At 35.6% G+C, this 24,303-nt stretch overlaps 1 protein-coding gene and 1 long non-coding RNA gene across 2 annotated transcripts in view; both read left to right on the forward strand.

The window, feature by feature from the left end:
- Window positions 1-17,084, forward strand: part of calm1b (calmodulin 1b) — a 32,308-nt gene extending 15,224 nt beyond the window's left edge. The window contains 5 exon segments of the mRNA NM_200082.1: window positions 1,330-1,360; window positions 1,437-1,580; window positions 12,782-12,888; window positions 13,013-13,148; window positions 16,137-17,084. Coding sequence (NP_956376.1) covers window positions 1,330-1,360; window positions 1,437-1,580; window positions 12,782-12,888; window positions 13,013-13,148; window positions 16,137-16,165 — 447 coding nt within the window. The 3' untranslated portion in view covers window positions 16,166-17,084.
- The window catches only part of LOC147839117 (uncharacterized), a 490,241-nt gene that overhangs the window by 419,591 nt on the left and 46,347 nt on the right, over window positions 1-24,303 (forward strand). The window lies entirely within an intron of this gene.

Consider the following 24,303-nt stretch of genomic DNA (forward strand, 5'->3'; position numbering starts at 1 on the left):
AAATAGTGTTTACGATTAGATTTTTCTTGTTTTGACACATTAAAGTATGTTGCTAAAAAATAACTACATTAGATTTTATTTATTTATTTATTTTTTTTTTGTGGCAAGTTTAGTCCTGTATAAGTCTAAAGTTTCATTCATAATAGTCTTAAAAGGGTCTTGACTTGATGGAACCTGCAGAAACCGTAACAGGCACAAGTTGTTGTTTTTTCTCCTGCAAATACTTGATACATTGCTTTGAAGGAAAATGTGAGGCTGATATTGATAAGTGATATTGATATTTGCAACTTTCATTGCTAGTGTCTATTTGTGAAAAAACAACATTCTTTTAGTTAGATGACAGACACCGTTTTGATGTAAGTATTTAAAAAAAACTATTGCAAGTGAAAGATGCATTGGCTTCAAAAAATAAATGCATTTTTTTTTTTTACATTTTTTACATTTAAACGTTTAGAAATTTAAGTACAAAATCTTGAATTTTCTGCAAAATTCAAAAATATTAAAATATAGACCAAAAAACACTAAATAAAGGAAAAACTAAATAAAGGGCATAGCACATGCCTTAAGTTTGCTTAGTGTGTAGAACTCTTTTATATATATTATTTATTTGTCTTATTTTAGATTTGTTTTTGTTTTTTGGACAAAACACATTTTCTTAAAACTAAAGTATTGTGTGAAATGAGTCATGTCTTTATTAACAGTGCTCAGCATATCTTTTAAATTTATACTTTTAAAAGGAAGCGATACAATATTTTATTTGTGCATATACATTAGATTAGTCAGTACTGAAGCCAAATCTGGAACTTATTAAACAAAGTAACTGACAATAACAGTCCAAAAACTAGTACACCCGAATGTATGTGTTAAAAAAAATAATAATAATAAATACAAAAAAAATGGGAAAAATTAAGAGAAGCAAAAAAATAATTTAATAGAAATTTTGTAGGTTGTAATATTTTTTGCTATATCTTGCCTGAATTTATTTGTATTATCTTTTAATCTCTAAATATTTAACCACACTGAACTGAATCAAACTGAACTTCAACACTAAAAACTGGACTGACACTGTTTCAATATATTATAATCTTCTATGTGAAGCTGCTTTGACATAATCTACCTTGTAAAAGCGCTATAAAAGCAAAAATGAAAGGTGAATTTTCACCTTCTTCATGCAATAAGTGTCACTTTATCAGTTTTAGTGAGATGTGTTTTTGTATTTTGTTCTTGATGGACAGATTTGCATTTCATTTAATCATTTATTTTAAATATTAAAGCTATACACATGTTTTATCTCTACTAAGTAACCTCAATTTTCTCTTTGATTTGTAGGCTGATCAGTTAACAGAGGAGCAGATTGCAGGTGAGGGTTGATCAACTATCTCTTTAATTGGTTTCATTTGGAACTCAAAATAAACAACGCTTGTCTTATTTCTCAGAGTTCAAGGAGGCTTTTTCCTTATTCGATAAGGATGGAGATGGTACCATCACGACCAAAGAGCTGGGCACTGTCATGCGGTCGCTGGGTCAAAACCCTACAGAGGCAGAGCTGCAGGACATGATCAATGAGGTGGACGCCGACGGTGAGTGCAATTTACAGAAACACTGTTTGTTTATTTGTTTATTTAATTACAATTTAATTTTTTTTAAAAATTAAAATTTTTCATGTAAGGGTCAGGATTCAAATTATCAAATTATATAATTATATACTGTCAATTTTTTTTTCTTTTTTTTTTTTTCTTAAACTCTACTATTTTTTATGTATATATATTTTATATTAATGTTAAGCACCTTGGGTCTGAGAGTAACGCAATTTCGATTCTCTGTATGTCTTGTACATGTGGCTGAATTGACAATAAAGCTGACTTTGACTTTGACTTTGACTTTGACTATATAATTGATGGATATTATCCTATTACTCAATGTACATTTTTGATATGTTTTGCACTAAAACATTTAATAAAAATCTGAAAAAATAACTAAACTCAAGGTTGAAAATGAAAACTAAGAACTGCCCAATGTGAAGCAAAGTGCTTTTAAAATCCAGTTTATTATCCTGCTTATACCGTTGTAAAGTCTAGTTTTGCTTTTTGCAGTACATTATTTGACCGAAATTCCACCAGTTATGGCATGTTAGATCCTAGTCCCCACATTTAATCAACAGTCAGAGGCAGACATAGAAAGAGAGAGAGCGGGTGAGCGAGAGATTGCATGTGTCCATGTAAACGACACAGGCATATCTAATAGCTCGTATAACATGTAACGACCACTTTGCAAAAATTTTTAAGCATATATGTGTGTGGGTAATCCTCATATGCTCTTTGGCACATGTACTCAAGACAGAGGAATGAAGACTGTGCAGTGTTTCCTCTAGGATTTTTTCCAGCTGTGGTGGCAGGTCTTTTACACAAATCTACCAACTACCTATGGCGTTATTTCAATGACAAATGGAGAAATGTGTTGAGCGCATTATTACACATCAGATCGCATTTATGTAAGGTTAATACGAGCATGCCAATCTCTGCTTGCGTGCCGATTTCCTGTGCTCGTGCACAAAACTTCTTGCACGCCCTCAAGCGCTTTCGCTGGTGGGCTCTCAAATAAACACTGCTGAAGTACACTGCATTTACGTAGCGCTATTTAGGTAGTGAGTATGTCTCCAACATTTATTAGATTTGCTAGGAATATTTATGAATGTCTCCAATAGCGTCCTGAAGTAAAGTGAAATGGCAGTAAACTCCAGCGAGATAACGTTAAAGTCTTTGTATGCAGAATCACAGACCTTCATCTATAAATAAAGTTTAATTATGGAGTGTTCATCTTAACTGAAAGCTACGTCATGTTTGCTGGCCTCACGCATCGTGCACCTATCAGTAAGTCAGTGTCTTTCAGCACGTCACCTTAAAGTGTTAAAAAAATAGCGCACAGCCCTACTACGTTAACAGAAATGTTTGCGCTGTTATAATTCAGGCCCCGTTTACACTAGTGCGTTTTAGTTTTAAAACGGCGTTTTAGAATGAAAACGATTCGCGTCCACACTAGCATTTTACCCAGCGTTTCTGAACTGCTCTCCGTCCACACCAAAACGCTGAAAACGCACATCACGTGACCACACAGACACTTTTGGGCAAGCGCTGCAGCATTTCTACCCAGATGAGAGCTGTGCTGGTCGGACTGCTCATCAAGCATCTCCCGCTGGATCTAATATCACTGTATTTATTAAACGTCATATTTAATTAATCTTGTTGTATATATCTAACGACATATTCCCCGACTTTAGTCTTTTGAATAGATTACTTGTCCACAGGTAACGTGTTTTGGCTGAGCACAAAAATAAGTTAATAATTAATGTAACCACGTACATTCTGTATATTGACTGATCGCTTGTGCGTTATACTTTCATAATGGCTATTATTGATTAATAAAACTGACATATAGCAAAGCAGAGGATACGTTGATACGTTTCTTGAGGCAGTGATGTTATACAGGCTCCGTTTAATTATAAATATGCATGTAGTGAAGATGCAGCACGACAACCCAGCATTTCTGCTGTCTGTTAAGTTGTTAATATAAAAAATGAAAATAGGCAGTTCCTTAAATCATGTTTTCATTTTATTGTTGAGAAAGTGAAACAACGTAGCCAGGATGATGTGAATAAGGTTATAAAGTACACTGTTCCCTTTGTAGATTTACCAGACATGTCCTCGAGGGTCTGTTTTCCATATCAAACTTGCGAAGTCTGAACTTAAAGGGAGAGGATGCGAGACTGAACTGTGTGTGTAGACTACTTAATATTGAGGAAAAGCCCCAATCAGCTCCGCCTCCGTTTTCAGATGTCTCCATCTTTTTCTCTGCCTCTCCAGCGTTTTCAAAACGGCGCTTGAAAACACCAGCGTAGTGTGGACGGATGGCGTAACCATAGCAAAACTTAAACGCATTCGTGTAAATGGGGCCTCACTTACCCTTTAAATCATTTGGTGCGATTATAACCACTATTAAAAACAACAACAACAACAATGAATGAATGAATGTTTTGAATTAATAAGAAGCTGTAATGTAGCCGTGGTGGGATGAATTTTGGTGTGGTCCCCCGCCATGGAAGAATGAATGTAGCGGAAACCATGCTGTGTCAAATGTCACTGTTAAAGAGACGCGCATTTATTTTAATAACTGTGATCAAACCTGACATTAAACTTTTTTGCACACCTCACAACCAATCAGAATTAAGTATTAGCAGGATAAAATGGAACAACTACCACTAGTGAAGTGTGCTATAATACTATTGAAAATCATGATAATTATATTCTTGTCTAATCTCAGATATTAAGACAATGATCTGTTTTGTAAAAGAATATTGGTGTCTAATATGCAGCAAAGTCCAGAGACTGAAGTAATCAGCATGATTTTGTAAAATCATGACTTTAAGTGAGTAGTAAGAAACTCTAATGGCTGAAGCAGTGTTGTTATGCCAGAATGTTGAGTCAAACTAAAAGTTTGTTCAGGAAGTCTTATTTATAGCTTACTTATAATTGGGTCAGCGACATGTTTAGTTTTTAAGCTGGATATGTTTATTTATTTAAAGATACTTAAAGTTTATTCAGAGAAGCTATATAAAAGTGATTTAGGAAGCAGCATCAAGTCAAAAATAGGAGGGTGATGTAGTTGTGTGAACAATCTTCTTTTGGTGTTTGATTCTGGAACTAAATCCAGACTAACAATTTTGTTGATCAAAGAGCTGTGGAGCAATTGTTGATTGATAGAATGAAAAAAAAAATTGCCAAGTAATGTACTGGGGTGTGTTTCCATAAAACATCGTTAGCTAAGTTTGCAAGTTCCGTAGTTACAAACATAGTTTGTTGATTTGGCGTTTCCCAAATCCGTTGTTCCTACAAACATTCTCAAACTGCGTCACAAACTTGTACACTTGCCACTACACCTCTAGAGCTGTAGTTAGAAGCATAGTTTCTGTTCATTCATTCATTCATTTTATTGTCGGCTTAGTCTCTTTATTAATCCGGGGTCACCACCGCGGAATGAACCGACAACTTATCCAGCAAGTTTTTATGCAGCGGATGCCCTTCCAGCCGCAACCCATCTCTTGGAAACATTCACACACACACTCATACACTACGGACAATTTATCCTACCCAATTCACCTGTATCGCATGTCTTTGGACTGCGAGGGAAACCGGAGCACCCGGAGGAAACCCACGGGAAGGCAGGGAGAACATACAAACTCCACAAAGAAACGCCAACTGAGCCGAGGTTCGAACCAGCTACCCAGCGACCTTCTTGCTGTGAGGCGACAGCACTGCCTACTGCGCCTCACCTAGTTTCTGTTCTATTCGTCCTATTCTTTTAGAACATTTAAACTTGGAATGATTAAAAAAAACATTAAAGTTATCTCTCTAAGGTTTAATTTGCTTTCAAAGTATTTTCACAGTTCAGTTTTAGAGATCTTCATATTGACATTTGCGTTCCCTTCATAGTGCACTTTGAAAACATTTATGCCATTTTGAACACAGCCGTGGCTCATGACTAAAGGTATAGGTGACCTATTATTTAAAAGCGGAATTTAATTATTTTGAATGTTTCATAATATAAGCAGACTTTTCAAAAAATGTAAATAAACGAAATAAAAAATATCCTAATTACTACTCAATTAATATGGAAAGTGAGGGCATGTTTAATGTGTGTGCATGTAAAGCAATAATTTGCTATAATTTAAAAAAAAATATAGGCTTTTTCTATAAAGAAGTTGTTACTCCACCCCATGTAGAGTGTCATTATGAACGTTTTACATTATAACTAACATGGTTAAAATGATGGATCTGCGATAGAGGAACTCAATTTGGGAAAAACTCGTCACTACATCGTTCTTTTCCCAAACGATGCATCATACTATGGTAGTTTAGCTTCAAGTAATGTCATTGTTTGGAAAACACACCCCTGGTTGGTAAATGATTGACTCTAAAAACCTATAAACCTATTTACCAACGAATTAAGAATTCTTTTACTACAGGGCTGTTGAATGTCTGATTCTGATTGGCTGATTTATACACTGATAATACACAGGACAACTTTTTGAGCAATGTTGTTGCCAGGCAATAATTCAGAGTAATGTTGCTTGGCTACTTTGCTATTGAGAATAGGCAACAAAATTGTTCCTGGATCTGGTTGCCTTTTGTCTCACTTGGTTGACCATTGATGGCATCAGGTGCCAGGAAACAGTGCTCAAAAGGCAGTTTTTTTACTGAATTATAATTTAGTATAACTACACTAAATGTTATCAGTTAACCTACATCAGTCAGATATCAAAACAAAACCGAGATGCATAAGAAACTAGTGCTAAACCAGTTGCTGATAAGGTGTTTGACATAAAAATAGATGAATGGAAACATAGCTACTGTCTGCTGGGACATAAAATACAAATCTGAACAGTGTCTTTAGGTGTGGATTAACTGTAGTATAATGTGATAATTGACTCCGTTCTGTTGAATTATCAGAAAAAAGAGCACATCCCAGGTCATTAGTCAATGGATTTACAGCATTTTAATTTATTTTATTATTTGATACTTTTAAAGGACTTTTAAAGAAGTACATCCAAGTCAAATCCAAGTTTTTCATTTAAAAAAAAAAAACTAAACTATGAATGTAGGCATAGAAACAGGCACATAGGCACATTTTTATTGTGTATTATTCTTAGCATTCATCCAATTGTACCTACTTACAAAGCCAGTATAGTGGCATATGATGCCATGTAAATGACGCTCTTTAGACTGCATGCTTACAGTCATTTACTAATACTTCTGTAAGTACAGCCTGTCTGTGAGACCATTTAATCTCATCCTCTCATCGCTGTGACATAACAACGTCCGCCGATCCTCGCAGCGGAGTCTCATCAAAGAGCGATGCTCAAGCCGGGATGCTGTGGGAGGATCGAGAAGCCAATCACATTGAGCAAGTCTTCAATCAGTCAATCAATAGGCCTGTGGGATAAAGCTGTGACAAGATCCAGGTCAGATGGCAAATAATATGAGCATTGGAGGGGGAGTAATTGGATAATCCACTCTTGGTGTTCGTCATCTCATTCCCACACACTGAACCTGTTGCTGGGAAACTTAGGAAGAGCTTATTTTGAGATTCTCTTCTGGAAGCGACCTGGAAATGGCTGATCTCAACACAATGAAGTGGTGCTGAGTGGTGCTTCTAGTAATGAGTTGCGTTCCCCCTTGGTACCTGTGAAAGACTGCGCTAATATGACTCAACATGCTGTTGCAATCAAAGGTCTTTTTTATCTGCCATGCTAAGAGTGTGGTTCACTGTACATATCTTTATTGAGTTTCACTCTCAGGTAGGGTTGGGTATCTTTTTTAAATTGAGTGATTCAAATTCTGCTTGCCAATTCCAGTTCTTATCGTTTCTTTGTTCTAATCCCAATATTTTTGGAGATAAGATAAAGAGTAAAATGTTTTAATAGGGATCCTCCGATTGATCAGTATCAGCCGATAATCAAATTTAATTACTCGATCGGTACTTGCTGAACTGGGGTGCGTTTCCCAAACAACGACATAATTTGTGGCTGAACTATCATAGTTTGATGGATCGTTTGGGAAATGAACGATGTAGTGACGAGTGTTTCCTAAAAACCATAGTATCTCTGTCGCAGATCCATAGTTTGAACCACATTAGTTATAAAATAAAATGTCCTTAATGACGCTTTAAATGGGGTGAAATAACAATTTCTTTATAAAAAAACACATATACTTTTTGTGTGCAAATTAGTTTGTTTTACACATACTTGCATAAAAAAAATCCAATATTAGTTGGTAAAACCATGCACTCGCTTTCCATATTAATTGAAATATATATAAACAACAAATATAGGATCTATATATGTTTCCTTTAAAAATAATATTGCGAATATTCCATATAAAATCACAAAGCTAAGACGTGTTTCAATCTCAATAAATAATTAATATAAATCGTTAATAGTTGTAGTTCTATTTATCAGGACTATCAGTATCGGCCGATCACCTTGACAAGGTATCCGTACTCGGTATTGGCTGATCACGATTACAAGGTATTCGTACTCGGTATCGACTGATCACCATGACAAGGTATCGGCACTCAGTATCGGCCAATCACCATGACAAGGTATCGGTACTGTCTACTGGGAATTTTTACACATGACCCGGTATCAGTACTCGGTATCGACCGATCACCATGACAAGGTATCGGCACTTAGTATTGGCCGATCACCATGACAAGGTATTGGTACTCGGGATTGGCCAATCACCATGACAAAGTATCGTTACTCGGTATTAGCCAATGGCCATGACAAGGTATCGGTACTCGTATCGGCTGATCACCATTACAAGGTATCGATACTCAGTTTCTGCCGATCACCATGATAAGGTATCATTACTCTGTATTAGCCGATCAGCATGACATGGTTCCGGTATTCGGTATCGGCTGCAAAAATCCTGATCGAAACATCCCTATTTTTTACCTTGTATTTTGGCCATAATCAATAGGCTGTAACTGTTAACTGTAACAATTTGGAGAAAAATAAATAAATAAATAAAAAACACTCTTATTAAAAGTTTTCGTTTGTGTTTTGTACTTGTGTGTTAAGTATTAGCTTTGTCTTGTGCATTATCAAAGGTCTTGACAACTGGGAGAGTTAAACATATTGTATTCCTTCAGAATATTGCCATGTTAAAGCAAACATTTCATTACATTAAAGTTTAATCCTCCCATCCACTAAATATTTTGCCATATATCTTTGATGGACAACCAGCTTTTTTGTGGGACTTGAATGAGTTGCAACATGTAATCTTCTTCTCTTGCTGTGACTAAAAGGCTCACTCTTTGGTGTCCATCTGGTTAAGCTGGTTTCAGTGATTTTTAAATGGCTCACTATCTCGAAATACAGTAGTCAATATTTGAAGTGGATCTTCACCTTTGATTCACTTCAAAGGTGGACCATCAAAGTTGTTCTAAAACGTTTGACTACTATAGTTTGTCAGATAATGAAAGAAATTATGGCCTGTTTTCACTGGCTTTCCACTTGTGAAAGAATGGTGTTTAAGGCTCATGCTATGGCCATTTCCACAACTCTTATTGTCTGACTATGTCTAGGGATATTCATGTTTTCGTTATAAGGCACTGCTCTTTTAGGATCACTTCAATTGTAGTATTTTCTCTAGTTTTGATCTCCACTGCATTATGCCACAGACCATTAAATCACCATCTGCTCAAAGCCACTAAAGCGCAGGTTTCAAACCCAAGTCAAAGTTCAGTTTCCCTTTCAAGCTGGCTAATCCTAGACCGGTGCCTCCACACAACTATCAGTAATCCAGCCTTGTCTTTATTACCGCACAGTTGACCTATTTCAGACCATTAAACGTGTTTTAACTCTTTTATGGTCAGCTGCATCTATAGACTGTGCCAGCTGTAGGGATCTAGCCGTGTCTCTTATATCAAAGTCACTCTCTCTGCTTTTATTATTCAATGCTGTCCCTCCAGGACTATCATCTCCTGCTAATCCACAGTGAGTCACGTGGCTTTTGATCTCTCTTAGCGAATCCCCACCTCCCTGTACACACTCATCTCTTTGAAGAGTGACCACAACGGGCCCCGAGAGTGGCTACACTTTATGCTATAGACTGGATTAGTGGCCACCCACTTTTTTAGCAGCTCTGGAGATTTTCTTTTTAAATAGGGATTTTAAAAAGGCTTTGTGTTAAAGCAGTACAAGTCATAAACAAGGCCAACCCGCTAGGAGGAGATCAAGTTTACATACTTTGATTTGAAGCAATGAACTATACACTGCCTGACAAAGGTCTTGTTGTCGATCCCAGTTGTAAGAGCAACAAATAATCACTTGACTTCTGGTTGATCATTTGGAAAAGTGGCAGAAGGTCGATTTTTCAGATGAGTCGTCTATTGAACTGCATCCCAATCATCACAAATACCGCAAAAGACATATTGGAACCTGCATTGACCCAAAAATGTGCCAGATCTGCAGAGTGGATGACAACATCAACAGCCCGAGGTACCAAGATATTTGTGCTGCCCATTGCATTATTGCATTATTTACATTAAACCACAAGAAAGGGGAAATTCTGCAGCAGGATACTTTAGTCTCCATATCAAAGTTCCTTAAAGCAAAGAAGGTCAAGGTGCTCCAGGAATGGCCATCCCAGTCACTAAACATGAACATTATTGAGCATGACTGTAGTAAGATAAGGGAGGAGGCATTAACGATGAATCCAAAGAATGTTGATAAACTCTAGGAGTCATATAAGTCCCTTCTGATACCAAATGATCAACTAGAAGTCAAGTTATTATTTGCTGTTTCTAAAAATTTAATAGACGACTGCAGACTTTTGTCAGGTAATGTATAAGGTTATATATATATATATATATATATATATATATATATATATAGGACTGAATTTTCGACCACGCAAAATACAGAAATGTTGCTGGAAATAAGAGCCAAAAAAGGTTTTGGTGTGCCGCACTTCCCAGCAGACAGTAGCTATGTTTCCATTCATCTATTTTTATGTGCATTTTGGAATATCGCATAAAAAAACTTAATGGAAACAAGCACAAGAGCATTGAACGGACTTGTAGTTACAAAAGTACAAAATAGTTTAATATTCTACTCTGTGAGTATTCGTTTACTTATTTATGCATGCCATGAACTGCTCATGCTCAATGGAAAAGCAAAGTCCACTCAAATGACACACTGATAGGACATTTCTCGACTCACTCGCTGTCAATGAAATATGGTTCATTTATTGGCTTGTGTTTTTTAAAATCAGTAAAATAGAAGTTATTAAGTTAAATTTAAAGTCTTACAAAATAATGTTTTAAATAAAATAATAAATCACTATCACAAAGCATTTTCGGTTAGATTTTCAACCAAGCACATTAAGAATTTTCGGTTTCAGCTCAGAATCTATATTTTGGTGCATCCCTAGAAGTAAATGAAGATTAGATGAAAAAAGCCAAAGGTACAAGTCTTTACAGCTTTAATGAGGGAAATAACTTCAGGTTTACTAGAACCGGCTTTACTGACAATATGCCCATGACAATCACCCTCAGTTCATCTATCACCCCTATAAGAAACTATATTCTTCAAGCTTTTTTTCAGTGCATGTGTGTTAAACACTTCAGTATGGAAGCCAGAAAATCAAATATGTAACAGGTAATTATGAAAAAAAAATGGTAACTATGAGGAAAATGAATTATACACATATATAAAAGGTTGCAATAATGAAAACGAGAAATGACTATTAAAAATGTATCAAAAACTTGTTTATTTCTTACAAATTTAAGATAAATAGTTGCAGATGTGAGATCTTGTGATGGTTTCCGCCTGGTATTAACATGTTTTTAAAATTCGTTCATTAAATTGTGATGAAAAACCATTTCCACTTGCTATTAACATTCATATTTAAGTGCACCTCCTATGAACACTGATGCCCCTTTCACAGGAGGGTTCAGTGCAGTGGTTATTGAATGGACAAACCCATGTTGAGTGAGTGTAGGATGACAGCTAACATTTCAGTTGTTATATGTTTGTATTTGGCACAATGCAATAATAAATACCTTGCTTGCACCGGCAGAGTCCTTCATTTTGTGTGGGGGGAACCTACCAGTACACCACAAGCTCAAATTTTTTTTAACAAACCTCTACCATATTTTCTACTTTTGAAATTATTTATAGCCTATTTTTTTCTTTAGTGGGACTAGTTTCCCTGGTAGCAAAGAACTCTGGCCCAGATTTGGCAGAAAATTGTCATAGCAGGTATTCATCCTTGGAACTACCTCACAATACTACCAATGATGTGTGAGAATCCTTCCAATAAAGGCTGTTTCTGACATGACATTGGCTTTATAGTGCAATAATACATAGAATTTGTCAGCTCTTTTAAAAGATATAAACCTTATGAAGCCCTATTGGCATTGAAACGATGTGATGCATGAACACACAGTACAGTATATGGGGCATTTCGTATATGAGACATTTCACTGCTCTGGCTGTGTCTGGAATGCAGCATTAAAGCTTGCATACATGACTAGTAAAGGACCAATAACATCACATGTCAGGATTATTGCATGAGTCTAGAATTGCCTGTCCAATTCAGCCAGTGCCTCAATTTCTGTGTCAGTATTAATGACATACATATGCAAGAATCAGAGTTGGAGACCTCCACGCTTTTAGTTGTGGGTGTATTAAAAAGTTGACAAATGTATCAATTTTTTTTCTGACTAAAGTAGGAATCGGGACAGAACGAGAAGAGATTCTACATGATACTTTGAGATTTGTGAGAGTATGTATGAAAAAAAAACATGAATTAATAATTGTTTGGCCTAAATGTACACATTAAAATAAAATAATGCAAATAAAATGAGGCAGTGTGTACATACAATGACAACATCAGTTGGCTCTGCTCCCCCTAAACTCCACCTGTGCTTGTTTTAGGTGCACTTTCCCACAATACATCCCATAACAATCCTGTGTTTGGTTAGCAGGCAGAGAGCAGGTGGTCTTTTGTGACTTTCTGAAATGCTTTTAACCACATGAGAGTTTACACTCTAAAAACAAATCTAATCAAATGCGTTTTCCACCTCTGGAAGTGGTCGAGATTGGACAAGATCAAAATGTTTTAGCTCCTGTTTACGGCTGTATTTAATATTAAAAGATGTGTTTCATACGTCAAAGTGAACCTTCGATTTCAATAAAATCTCACTTCCTCATTTCTAGGAAACGGAACCATAGATTTCCCAGAGTTCCTGACGATGATGGCCAGGAAAATGAAGGACACAGACAGCGAGGAGGAGATCCGCGAAGCCTTTCGGGTATTTGACAAGGTATGCTTTGAGCTCTAACAGCTTATGTGTTCTTTGCGTTTATTCTGTTTTGCTAGTCAAACTTCAGAGTAGACTGATGCTTTCCTTGCTGTTCCATTGGCTGACGTTTGCTGTTTCTCTGCAGGATGGTAATGGCTACATCAGCGCTGCAGAGCTGCGTCACGTAATGACAAACCTGGGCGAGAAACTGACAGATGAGGAGGTGGACGAGATGATCAGAGAAGCCGACATTGACGGAGATGGACAAGTGAACTATGAAGGTCAGTTGCTCACTGCGTTTCCTCAAACATTCATTTTTACTTATATGCTAATACTATATTTGGGAGTTATATCTAAAGCTATTGCACATTAACTTTTGTATGGTTTAGACTAAAATAGAAATGCTACAAATCATTATTTTTTCAATCTCTGACTCATTGGCCTCATTTTTATGAAGAACATAAATGTTTAATAATCACATACTGTACACCCCTCTTACATTTACATTATAGGGAGGATGTTCAAGTCCACTAGACCCATGATTAAAGTATAGAAATTGTAGGTCCTATGTAGGGCTATACATGCACCAAGTGTGAAACGTACAAATGTTACACGGTAAAACTCTGCCTTTTGTGTGGTGTACAGGCTGGCATGAAACGGCAATGTGTTCAATGGGGCTGATAGTGCAAAAATATAGTAGCATAATTATCAACCTTATTAGATAAATGTTATTTAATAAAGGTAAATTGAAAATATTAACCATGAATGCTGTTTATATTGCTTTTAACTGGGATGACGTTAACGTCTGTTGAGTATTTTAACATAAAATGTAAGAAAAAAAAAGCCAAAAATGGAGCGGGTAGGCCAGTCCCATGAACAGTTACATAAATATGTACACCATACAAGGGTTAATATTAGTGTTGTCAAATGATTAACCACGATTAACCGTGTCTGAAATACAAGGCATGGGTTTCCTCAGGGTGCTTCAGTTTCCCCCACAGTTCAAAGACATGCGGTACAGGTGAATAGAATAAACTAAATTGGCCGTAGTGTATTGAGTGTGAATGCAAGATTGTATGGGTGTTCCCCAGGTTTCCCAGTAATGGATTGCGGCTGGAAGGACGTCATAAAACATATGCTGGATTATATATTATATGGTGACGCAGTGGCACAGTAAGTAGTGCTGTCGCTTCACAGCAAGAAGGTCGCTGGTTCGTGCCTCGGCTAGGTCAGTTGGCATTTCTGTGTGGAGTTTGCATGTTCTCCCTGCATTTGCGTGGGTTTCCTCCGGATGCTCCGGTTTCCCCCACAGTCCAAAGACATGTGGTAGGGGTGAATTGGGTTGGCTAAATTGTCCGTAGTGTAGGAGTGTGTGTTTGAATAAGTGTGTGTGGATGTTTCCCAGAGATGGGTTGCGGCTGAAGGGCATCCGCTGCGTAAAAACGTACTGGATAAGTTTTTGGTTCATTCCGCCCACATATTATGCAAAAACAAACTTATATCTTGGATTTGATTAATCGTTTGACAGCGCTGGTTATATATTTTTCACTGATACGCTGATATTTTTTGATCTCAGATTGGTCGATAATAACTAAGGCAGTGTGTGTCAGTGCTCAAAGGCCACTGTACACATCCGTACATTTTCTCCCTGTCAATTTTTAGAACTCCATGCACACATGTGAGTTATTACAAATGCATGATCAACTCATCATATGAGAGAGTCAAATTAGCATAGCTAAATGTTTACATTTACATACAATAACATGGTTACTGCAGGTCTTAAAATGTGTTATATCATTGCACAATTAAAGGCCTAAAACTGTCTTCAATGAAAGCAGAACATGTTAAATTGATTAAAGTAAATATTGCATGCACTGTTGAGTGAATGTTTATTTTATTAATGTGTTCCAAATATCTACACAACTTTAAATCAAGATACATTTACTTGAGATGCAATATAAAGTCTTGTTTTCAAACAAAGTAAACAAAAGTACTATAATTATTTATGCCAAGAAATAAGAACAAATGTATTTTAATGGCAGTTTTACAGTTTGATTCTTTAAAAAAAATGTAGGCCAAGTGACTAGAGCTTTACGATATTGGAAAAGCAAGATAGTTGAATAGCACAATTTGGCGGTTTACTGTGGAGTCTAACAAAACTCAGCTACTAAAATTGATTGATAACAATAAAAAAAAAATGCTTTTCTTAGTTTGATTTGTCTCATTTTTAGTCCATATATATATATATATATATATATATATATATATATATATATATATATATATATATATATATAGATCAGTTAAAAGTATTGTATTGTTTAAAAAGTTGTTGACAATTTTGTTTTCAATTTGAAATGTAGATATTTGGATTAGAAACAAAGACATATTAATATAAGAATTTTTTTTTGCATAAATTGTATTAATTCCATATAAATACAGTGATTAATTACAATTCTGTAGCACTTGGTCAACAATAATCCAGACATAACGTTGCAAATCTTTGCGATGTGACTATTGCAATATCAATGCTGAAATTGATATTGTGCAGCCCTATTATGGACCGATATCTTGTTTTGTTCATCAACCATCAACACACTCCATTTCACAAAAAAAAAAAAAACTTTGGTCAATTTCTATTCTAAAAACTTGATAGTTGCTCTGGAAAATGTCAAAACACTAATAAACAACACTGTTTAATCCAGTATTCCAATTATTCTAGTTATAATCCTTTATTTGCATTGAATATTTGTGCGTTCTATTTTTACATTGTCTTTTAAAAGTCTCCAAAATCTGAAAATGCATCTTAAGCCTTAAAACCTGCAGAAACTCTGCACTGAGAACAAAAGATTTTCATGACATTTGTTTCCTGATGATTCCAGACTTTGAATTGGTCTTAATGATGCACTTAGTGAACTGGCCCGTTACTTTATAGTCTCGTTTCTGATGTTTAATTATTCATTTCCATGTTGGAATGACCACAGCATCTTTTAATTTGATCTGCATCGGAAATGGCCCAGAATGCATCACAATAGTTCAAGGCTCATGCGAAAGAGAGCCTTTTTTTGTTTTGCTGAGCTTCTTGATTAGTTGCGTATGAAAGCTATTCGGAAATGGGAAGCTAATTACCGTGCGAATTCCACCTTCACCTTCTTGATTAAAAAATTAATAAACCATTGCACAATTTAGCAGCTGGATGCACAGCATGGCGTTCGGCCAAAAGCAACTGCCTAATCTAATTTTCTCTCCGTCTCTCTCTCCTCTCGCAGAGTTTGTACAGATGATGACCGCAAAGTGAAGCCTCCTCCTTCTGCCGTGCCCTCTTAGAAGAGAAAAAATAATTAAATCAGTCAAATGTTTTACTTACCTCTTGGGAAAAAAAAGTTTATTTATTCATAATGTTTCTGTTTTAAAAATAATTGAATGTTAAAATAAAGTATCCTTCTGTCCACACAGAAATAATGGAAAAATAAATCTAATATCTGCATGAAATGGTTAGTGACCCTGTCCCCAAAAATCAGTTATTCAAGAGAAAAATAACCTGTAACCACCTTTAAACTGAAGAAAAACAGCATTTGGTCAACTCCTTCAGTTGCACCTGCTCCTGATAATGTTTGGGCTGGCCAACCTCCTTCTTTCTCTTTTTTATTATTATTATAATTATCCGATCTTCATGCATGCAGCTTGAGCCCGGAGCTCATTCTCCAGCCAATCAGAGCCTGCCGAGTCCACTGAAGTGTTGTGTCGTGGGGTTTTTGTAATTTGAGAGGAATCACATGTAGAGAGAACGCTTGTAAAACTCAAGTTTCCAGTGGAATGGGGCTTTAAAGTATTGTGGGGGGGATACAAAGTTAAAAATTCAAAAACGAGAAAAAAAAATACAAAAACAAGAAAAGGTCGAACATGTTTGGCATGATTTTATCGTTTCTGATTTGTTGTTTTTTTATTTTTGTCGATCATTTGTTTTTGTTTGTCTTTCTTTCTTTCTGGACGGCCATTTCCTCTGTGGTGGCCGGGATTTGAGGGATGTTTGTGTTTGAGATGAGTGGAGGAGTGTGGCTGAGCCGTCACTTTTCTATCCTCTGTTTATTTACTTCTGACCAGTGAAATCTCCCCTGCGTGGGAGTTTTGCGCTCCACTCTTCAGTTTGCATTCATTCCAAGTTGTACATGCTACTGTTTTAATATTTTCTTCAAATAAAGTGACCATGTACTTTACGACTGCCACTCTGCTCTGTTTTTTCTGGGAAGCCATTTTGTGTCTGTTAAATAGTTGTGTAAATCTGATTTACTTGAAACCCTTAGGACTTGTAATCACAACCCAGGCTCATTCCGATTATGTACCACTATATACATTTCTGGAGAGAGCAAAATATGTCTCAAGAGGTAAGCTTTTTTGCTGTTTTTGTTTTTGCAAATCCACTCTGGCCGCCCTGTACACTTTTTCAGATCTCAAATTTCTCTCGCGAGTGCCATTTGTACATGCTGTTCGACCACCCCCCACACCCCCCCACTTTTTTTTTTATGAAATCTGTCCTGCAGGAACTACAATTAATGGCTCATTTTGTCTACAAGCATTGTTTCCAGTGTTTATGATGCCACAAACTGACTTAAAACTCACTTGGTTTTGGTGGAATTTGAATGGTTGGTGGGTGGGAAGAGGCAAAACAAAAATAATGTTACCTCTGTAATATGTAACTAATCATAAGACATTTCATATTTGGAAGGTGGGTCTTTATCAAACCTTAAACTAATTGAGATATTTGTGCCAGGCTGGGTAGAAAGGTATTTTAATGTAAATTATGTCAAAAAAATTCATTTTTCCAGTATTAGTATTACTGTGATTTGGGAAAGAGAACTTGAAGCGCAGAATCACAGCTTTGATTTAATTTGACAAAATATTTCAGTTTCATCTAAAAATCCTTCCCACCAATTGATAAGCTGCAATGTACGTAGTTCATATCATTTATTATACACCTCTAAAACTTTTTGAATGGAACTTATTTCTTCACCTGTTTGTGCCAAGCCATCGGTAGCTCATGTTCTTTGGGAATGCCTCCTGACCTACAATTATTGGGTTAATATCTCCATTATCTTGTCACAAATTTTGGAACCAACCATTGATCCTGAAGCTTGCCTTTTCCTGTTATATGATGATTCTTCAATAAGCCTGACTTTGAATCAAAATCAGAATCAAAACCTTTTTCTCAGGATTAACAGCTGCAAAGAAAACAATCATCAGTTCCTGGTTCCCTCCTAATCACCTGTCAAATCAGCAAAGGTTATACTATTTTATAGACATTATTTCGACTAGAACAACCCAATGCCTTAATTAACAGAGCAAAGATTTAATTCTTCATTAGAGCCAAATACACGATAATTTGATCTGAAGTGATTTAATATAGTAGAAACGATCAAGATGTCTTTTAATATTTAGGTGACAAACCATTTTTGTTTCTATTTGAGCTGTTTTACAACCATTTTATTAGACGCTCTTTTCATTCATGTACTTCTCTGACATTATGTATATAGTTTTTCCCTCTTGATACTATTAACCATCCTATAAACGTTGAACCAAGTAAATTTTGAGGAATTCTGTCATTACTATTGTTGAGAACCATGTTTACTAAAAACACAAAGATGTTTAAGTAAAAAAGTAATAATTGTGCATTTTTCGAACCACTAAGTATGAAAGCATGTTCTGGTTCACCCCAAACAGAATCAAGACTTTGTAAAAAAGTTAAATAAAAAAAGCCTAATAAACCAATTTAAACACATTTGATTGGCTATTGTGTTCAAGTGCTCTACAGATATGACTGTGATTGGCTCCAATAATCATTGCTTGACTTCCCCAATGGGGTATATGGACATGGACTTTTAATTTTCAGCCAGCCCCAGGGCTTCCAGTGAACTGTCTTTCCATTACAAAATTGACACATTTATGGTCTTATTACTTTAAAAATCAGTAATCTTCACTGTCTGATAGATATACGCTATGAAGTGGGTCTCAGACCGGACAAGGAGGACTGCATTAAATTCCATTTCCCCTGCCATCTCTTTAAAATATGACAATTTATTTCACCCCAGTATATTCAACGGAGTTTCTGTTTTACGCTCTAACAACTTAATAAAGGCTTAAGTCTATTTAACTGAATGTATTGTAATTAAATTACAACATTGATGCTGTTAAAGCAACCTTGTTCAATTGAAAATGTCACATTAGCCTTTTACTGGAAGTTCATCATTGGCTGAAAACTCTAGCTGTGCATTTACCCAATTGATTCACTTAAAACTCATACTTAAAATTATCAAAAAATAATTCAATAAGCATTAGGCTTCTGAATAATTGCTTGCAACTGAAAACAAGTTAAATGTTTTTTGCAGAAGCTTAAAAAAGCTAAATTACATGCTTAAATAAACCTCAATGGTAAGAAGCTCAAATGTGTGGTGTGACGTGAAAATCAGTACATTTAAAAATGCATGCTTCCTTTCTACACTATAAAAAATATAGGCTTCCACACAATTCCTTCATGTTGTCCCAACAGAATTACAAACACGATTAATTAACTTAAGTGTTTTTACAAACAATCCTCCAAAAACTCAAGAATAGTGTTAATTTAAAGCTTATTTTAAATTAGTCTGAACTAGCAGCAAATTGAGTTTATAGTATGTGATTAACCGTATATGTACAAATTCATACACTTTAGAAAATTCTAGATTTTCACGTTACTGTAATTTTTCATAATAAATTACATTAGTATCACTTTACAGGTTTTAATGCAAAGTCAATCAAATTAGCATGTTTACAGCAAATCACTGTAAAAAGGGCTAATATTTTTTGCATGTTAGTTGTAGGAATTCAAACTCTTTATTTCATTCAACATAGACATTGATACAAATAAACTTTTATACTAGTATTGGCATTTGTTTTGATATTTAGATATTTAGAATATTGCAGCCCTAAAAAAAATTTGGAAGGAAAATCCTGTTTTTAAATGACATGAATGTGTATATTTTCATTTTTGGGTGCACTGCACCTTTATTTAATTTTATAAGGTTAACATGGGAATATGAAATAATATTTAGTGAACTTTGTGCTACGCCAAAAACTTAATAAAACGGAACAAAAGTAATTGATTCATAAAACTAAACACTGTTAAACACCCAAAATGAATTTAAGCTTAAGTTTTTTACAGTGTAGTTTTTGGGAAAAAAAAACAGATGCAAATTATCTGGAGGAATGGACACTTTACTATCCCATGAGGCCATGCAAGAGAACAAACTGTAGGTCATGGGATAAATACAGAAATTCAAAGGTACATTGGAATTACATTTATACTAAACAGAATGTGCTTTTCAAATGATTGTAAGCTTAAATTCAAATGTAGTACCTACACCAGTAGTAGCACGTGGGATCATTGGTTCATGCTGAAGCTCAAACATGCCACATGACTCTTGAGAATGACATGTAATTTAATCTGTACGGCGCGTACATGACAGATTAAAGTATCGCACACCAGACGCGCACATTCGAATGATATTTAACATGAAACTAATCAGATGGCGCTCTGTGGCGCGGCTGAAAAATGAACTGCGTCCTGAGCCGTCGCCGGGCGCCGCCGACAGCCGTCGACTTGCGGCGCCGGTGTGTGTATCCTGATAGAAACCTATGATTAGAATTCTAAAATACATGGCGCTGCGCGGCGCGCCGCCGAGCGTCGCTTCTGGTGTGCGACCTGCTTTACCGGTTCTTTCAGAAGCTCAAGTATCTGTGATGTAAGAATGACTCTGATTGGTTCTTGCTCAGACAAAATGCGTGACATGCAAGAAAATGACAAACAAACACACTTTAGCTTATGTTTTCTCATTGTTGATGTTCATATGTGACTAAAAGCATCAATCAAATCATAGAAAACATTAATGCACTGTAAACACTTTCCTGTAGAATCTACAGTAACTTGCTGTAAATCAATTCGAGCAAAAATACAGCATTTACATTTATAGCACTTTTTATTTTCCTATATGCAATATATTACAGTGTCTTTACTGTAAAGTATACAGTCATTTTCACATTACAACTTTAAAATACAGTAATATACTGCATAATTGTTCTACTGCAAAATACAGTTTATTTACAGTTAAATATGTTAAAAATGTTAAATGTTAAAAATGTGTCATTTACAAAAATTGTTTGCTCTGTAAAACTTCCACTGCTTGATTCTTATAGATTAATATTTAGAGTTTTGTGTGAAGAGACACTCAATGGACAGAAATCCTAGATTTGATTAGAAATGTCTTCATTTGTGTTCTAAAAATCATGTATCTGACACAAGTGTGATTAAATGATGACAGCGGATTTATTTCGAAGTGTACCAACTGCTTATCGGCTCTGGGTTTGCATGAATTCTTAGTCTCTGACATTCATCAAGCTGGAGCTCAAACTGATCAGTTTCAGCATCAGACCACCCGTGTTCAGCTAAATTACAGCTTCCTGTTGAGTCGAAGACATCAAACATTTAATAACCCAATCATCCGAGTTTTCTACAGTGTCTTTTTACACCTCAGTTCATTTGTTAGTATATTTATAAGACAAGACATAAAAATTAAGTGTCTTCATTGAAGTCAGTTAAAAAAAATGGATTTAATATATGAACAGAATGTTCTAATGTGTAAATAAATGTGAAAATGTGGGTAAAACAATATCATAATTCAACATATATTTCTATAAAAATGAAACAACATACCTATTCTAACCTCTACTTATTGATATACATAAAAAAATTTATACTACGAATAATATATTTTATTATTCTTTTGCTAACAAATTAGTAAAACCTAATGTTTGAAGGACCGTGGCAAAGTATAAAGCATTAAAAAAGCATTAAAATAAATAATTATTAAATAATTTTGATACTGCACTTTCATGCTTAAATAGAGTTGGGCTTTTTTTTTTTTTGAAGGGGACTTCATTTTGGTGGCACTTTAATGACACATTTGGACCTATCAACTTCCCTTATTAATGAAAGCTTCTGCAAGAATTGTTTTGTTTTGTTACCTAAACTACTGCTACATTAAATTACATTTTACTGGGTGTCTTCGGTAAATCATGGTAAAAGTGTATGACAGAAATAATAACAGCACACTGCAATCTCCAGTTGTGTTTCACTTTTATTGTTGGATGCTTTGACCTGCATAACACCGGACCTATCTCATACACAAACACACACCACATTTTGACATCTGATCTCTTGCTGGGGTTAAATTAGCTCATAAATCTTTCATGTGAAAATGAGGCAGTGTGTTTCTGTGGCAGTAAGCAGAGAGCAGGGTTTACCAGCCTCTGCTTCCAGCCTTAGTCATGTCAAACATCAACAACACACACTAAAACACTATCAGATTATGCTAAACCATGCTAAGAGCAACTCCTGCATGTTTGGGAGGCAACGTCACTTAAACTCCTTTGTGGAAGAGCATTTCGTTAAAGTAGCTAGATCTAAAACAGCCTTAAATTTAGGGTTTATATATATATAATTTTTAATAATATAATAATTTTTCAAATATGACAGAGCAAAGGATTTCAGGACACGGTATTTGCTATAATATTTTTTTTCTACTGGATAAAATCTTATTTGCTTTATTTCGGCTAGAATAAAAGCAGTTTTTAATTTTTAAAAAAAACATTTTAAGGTCAAAAGATCAGGGCTAATAATTCAGGAGGGCTAATAATTCTGACTTCAACTGTACAAGATGTCATGTAAAGGTTACAGTGCAGGTCTAATGATTTAATTTTTAAATCCTCAAACATTTGTTTACCCATGTTTGAATCTTTTTTTTTTTTTTTTTTTGCAAAAATATGTCTGTTCTGCTGAATGAGGATGAGACATTGCTCATAATTATGGATCAAAGTCATTATTTTCCTCAAAAAAGAAAGAATGTTGAAGGTTTTTTGACTTTTTCGGGCTGAAATGTGTGGGGAAAATGTTTTTAAAGGCTGATTTATACTTCTGCAGCAAGCACGAACGCAAATCCCGGGGGGACGGGGGGGAAATGTCCCCTCCCATCCGAGGGTTGGGAGGGTTATTCTGCTTCAGGAGTCAGTCTATTGACTGTAAACAACACAACAAACAATGCAATAAGTAGTTTCGAAGAAAAATTTGCTTTGTCGTTGAACCTGAGAAAAACTTTAAAAATGATCATAATGACATAGTCTCTATGCTATAATAATAATGAAGAAACCATTTTGTAACCGCGGGAACATATCTTTATTAGTACAATTCGGCTCTATTATTTGTGTCACCTTTAAAAAAATGCTCGAAATGAAATTTAATATTTATTGTCCCCCCCTTACTGTTAAATCAGATTTACGCCCATGGCATCAAGCGCACACACCTTTAAAAAAAATGTAACTACACGTCGCAATGACGCATAGCGCAAGCTCTGTGATTGGTTGGCTTGGTATCGCTGATGAGTGTGGGCGGGGCAGAGAGTCGTGCAAACTAGATGGAGCGATTGTTTACAAGCGTGGAGTCCTGTGAAGGAGCTCCGAATGGAAAGTTTGTTTTGTGTTTACCTCATGGTTAAAGTTGTTGCACGTCCGCCGCCCCCTGCCTCAAAATGAGCGAGTTTGAACCACATGTACATTAAGGAAGCGTTCAGAAAAAACAAAACACCAGCGAAGAAACTCGACACAGAGAAACATAAACACCTCAGTGCCAACTAGTGTTTTGGAAGTGTTATTGCAGAGCAACAGAGACAGCGTGCAGAAGTATGAATGCACAGCTACACTTATTGCATGCGCCGTGGGTCACGCAGATCACTAGAAGTATAAACCAGGCTTAAGGCTCCATAATATCAAACCCTGCATGAGGTGGGACCACAGGAGTTTTCAGCCACTAAAACAATAAACTTTCTGATCTGAGAAGAAGATCAGGAAACCATTAAAAATAAAACAAGTTTTATTTAAATCACCCTGAGCCCCCCTTCCTGACCTTTACTTCACCATCTACATCAGAGCAGATCACAAAAAAATGTCCAGGTCTTTATTATGGTGTATCTTGTTGCCCTATATTCATGTTTGGTATCATTCTAAATGTCTCTATGTGATTGGTAAAATTGTCTTAGTTTCACTGGAATATTTCACTTGTATTAGTTGATCTGGTTTTCGATTTGACTGAGTTGAGTATTTTAGGGAAAGGTGCAAAGACATCATTGCAATCCTGTAGTGTATGAGCCTCTGAGCTTTTGCATCAGAGACTTATATGCTTCAACATACTTTATACATTTATAAGTCTCAGATTTATCTTTGAGTAATTGATGTAGTGCATTTCTGAATTGGCTTTTATTGTTTGATTCTGCAACTTGCATGATACACTTTCTTCTACAAAATAGTGTTAAGATTTGATTTATTCTGAATTCTCCTGAAATCTTTTATATCCAG

The sequence above is a fragment of the Danio rerio genome, chromosome 20 (genome assembly GCF_052040795.2).
Source record: "Danio rerio strain M-AB ecotype USA chromosome 20, GRCz13ab, whole genome shotgun sequence".
NCBI lineage: Eukaryota > Metazoa > Chordata > Actinopteri > Cypriniformes > Danionidae > Danio > Danio rerio.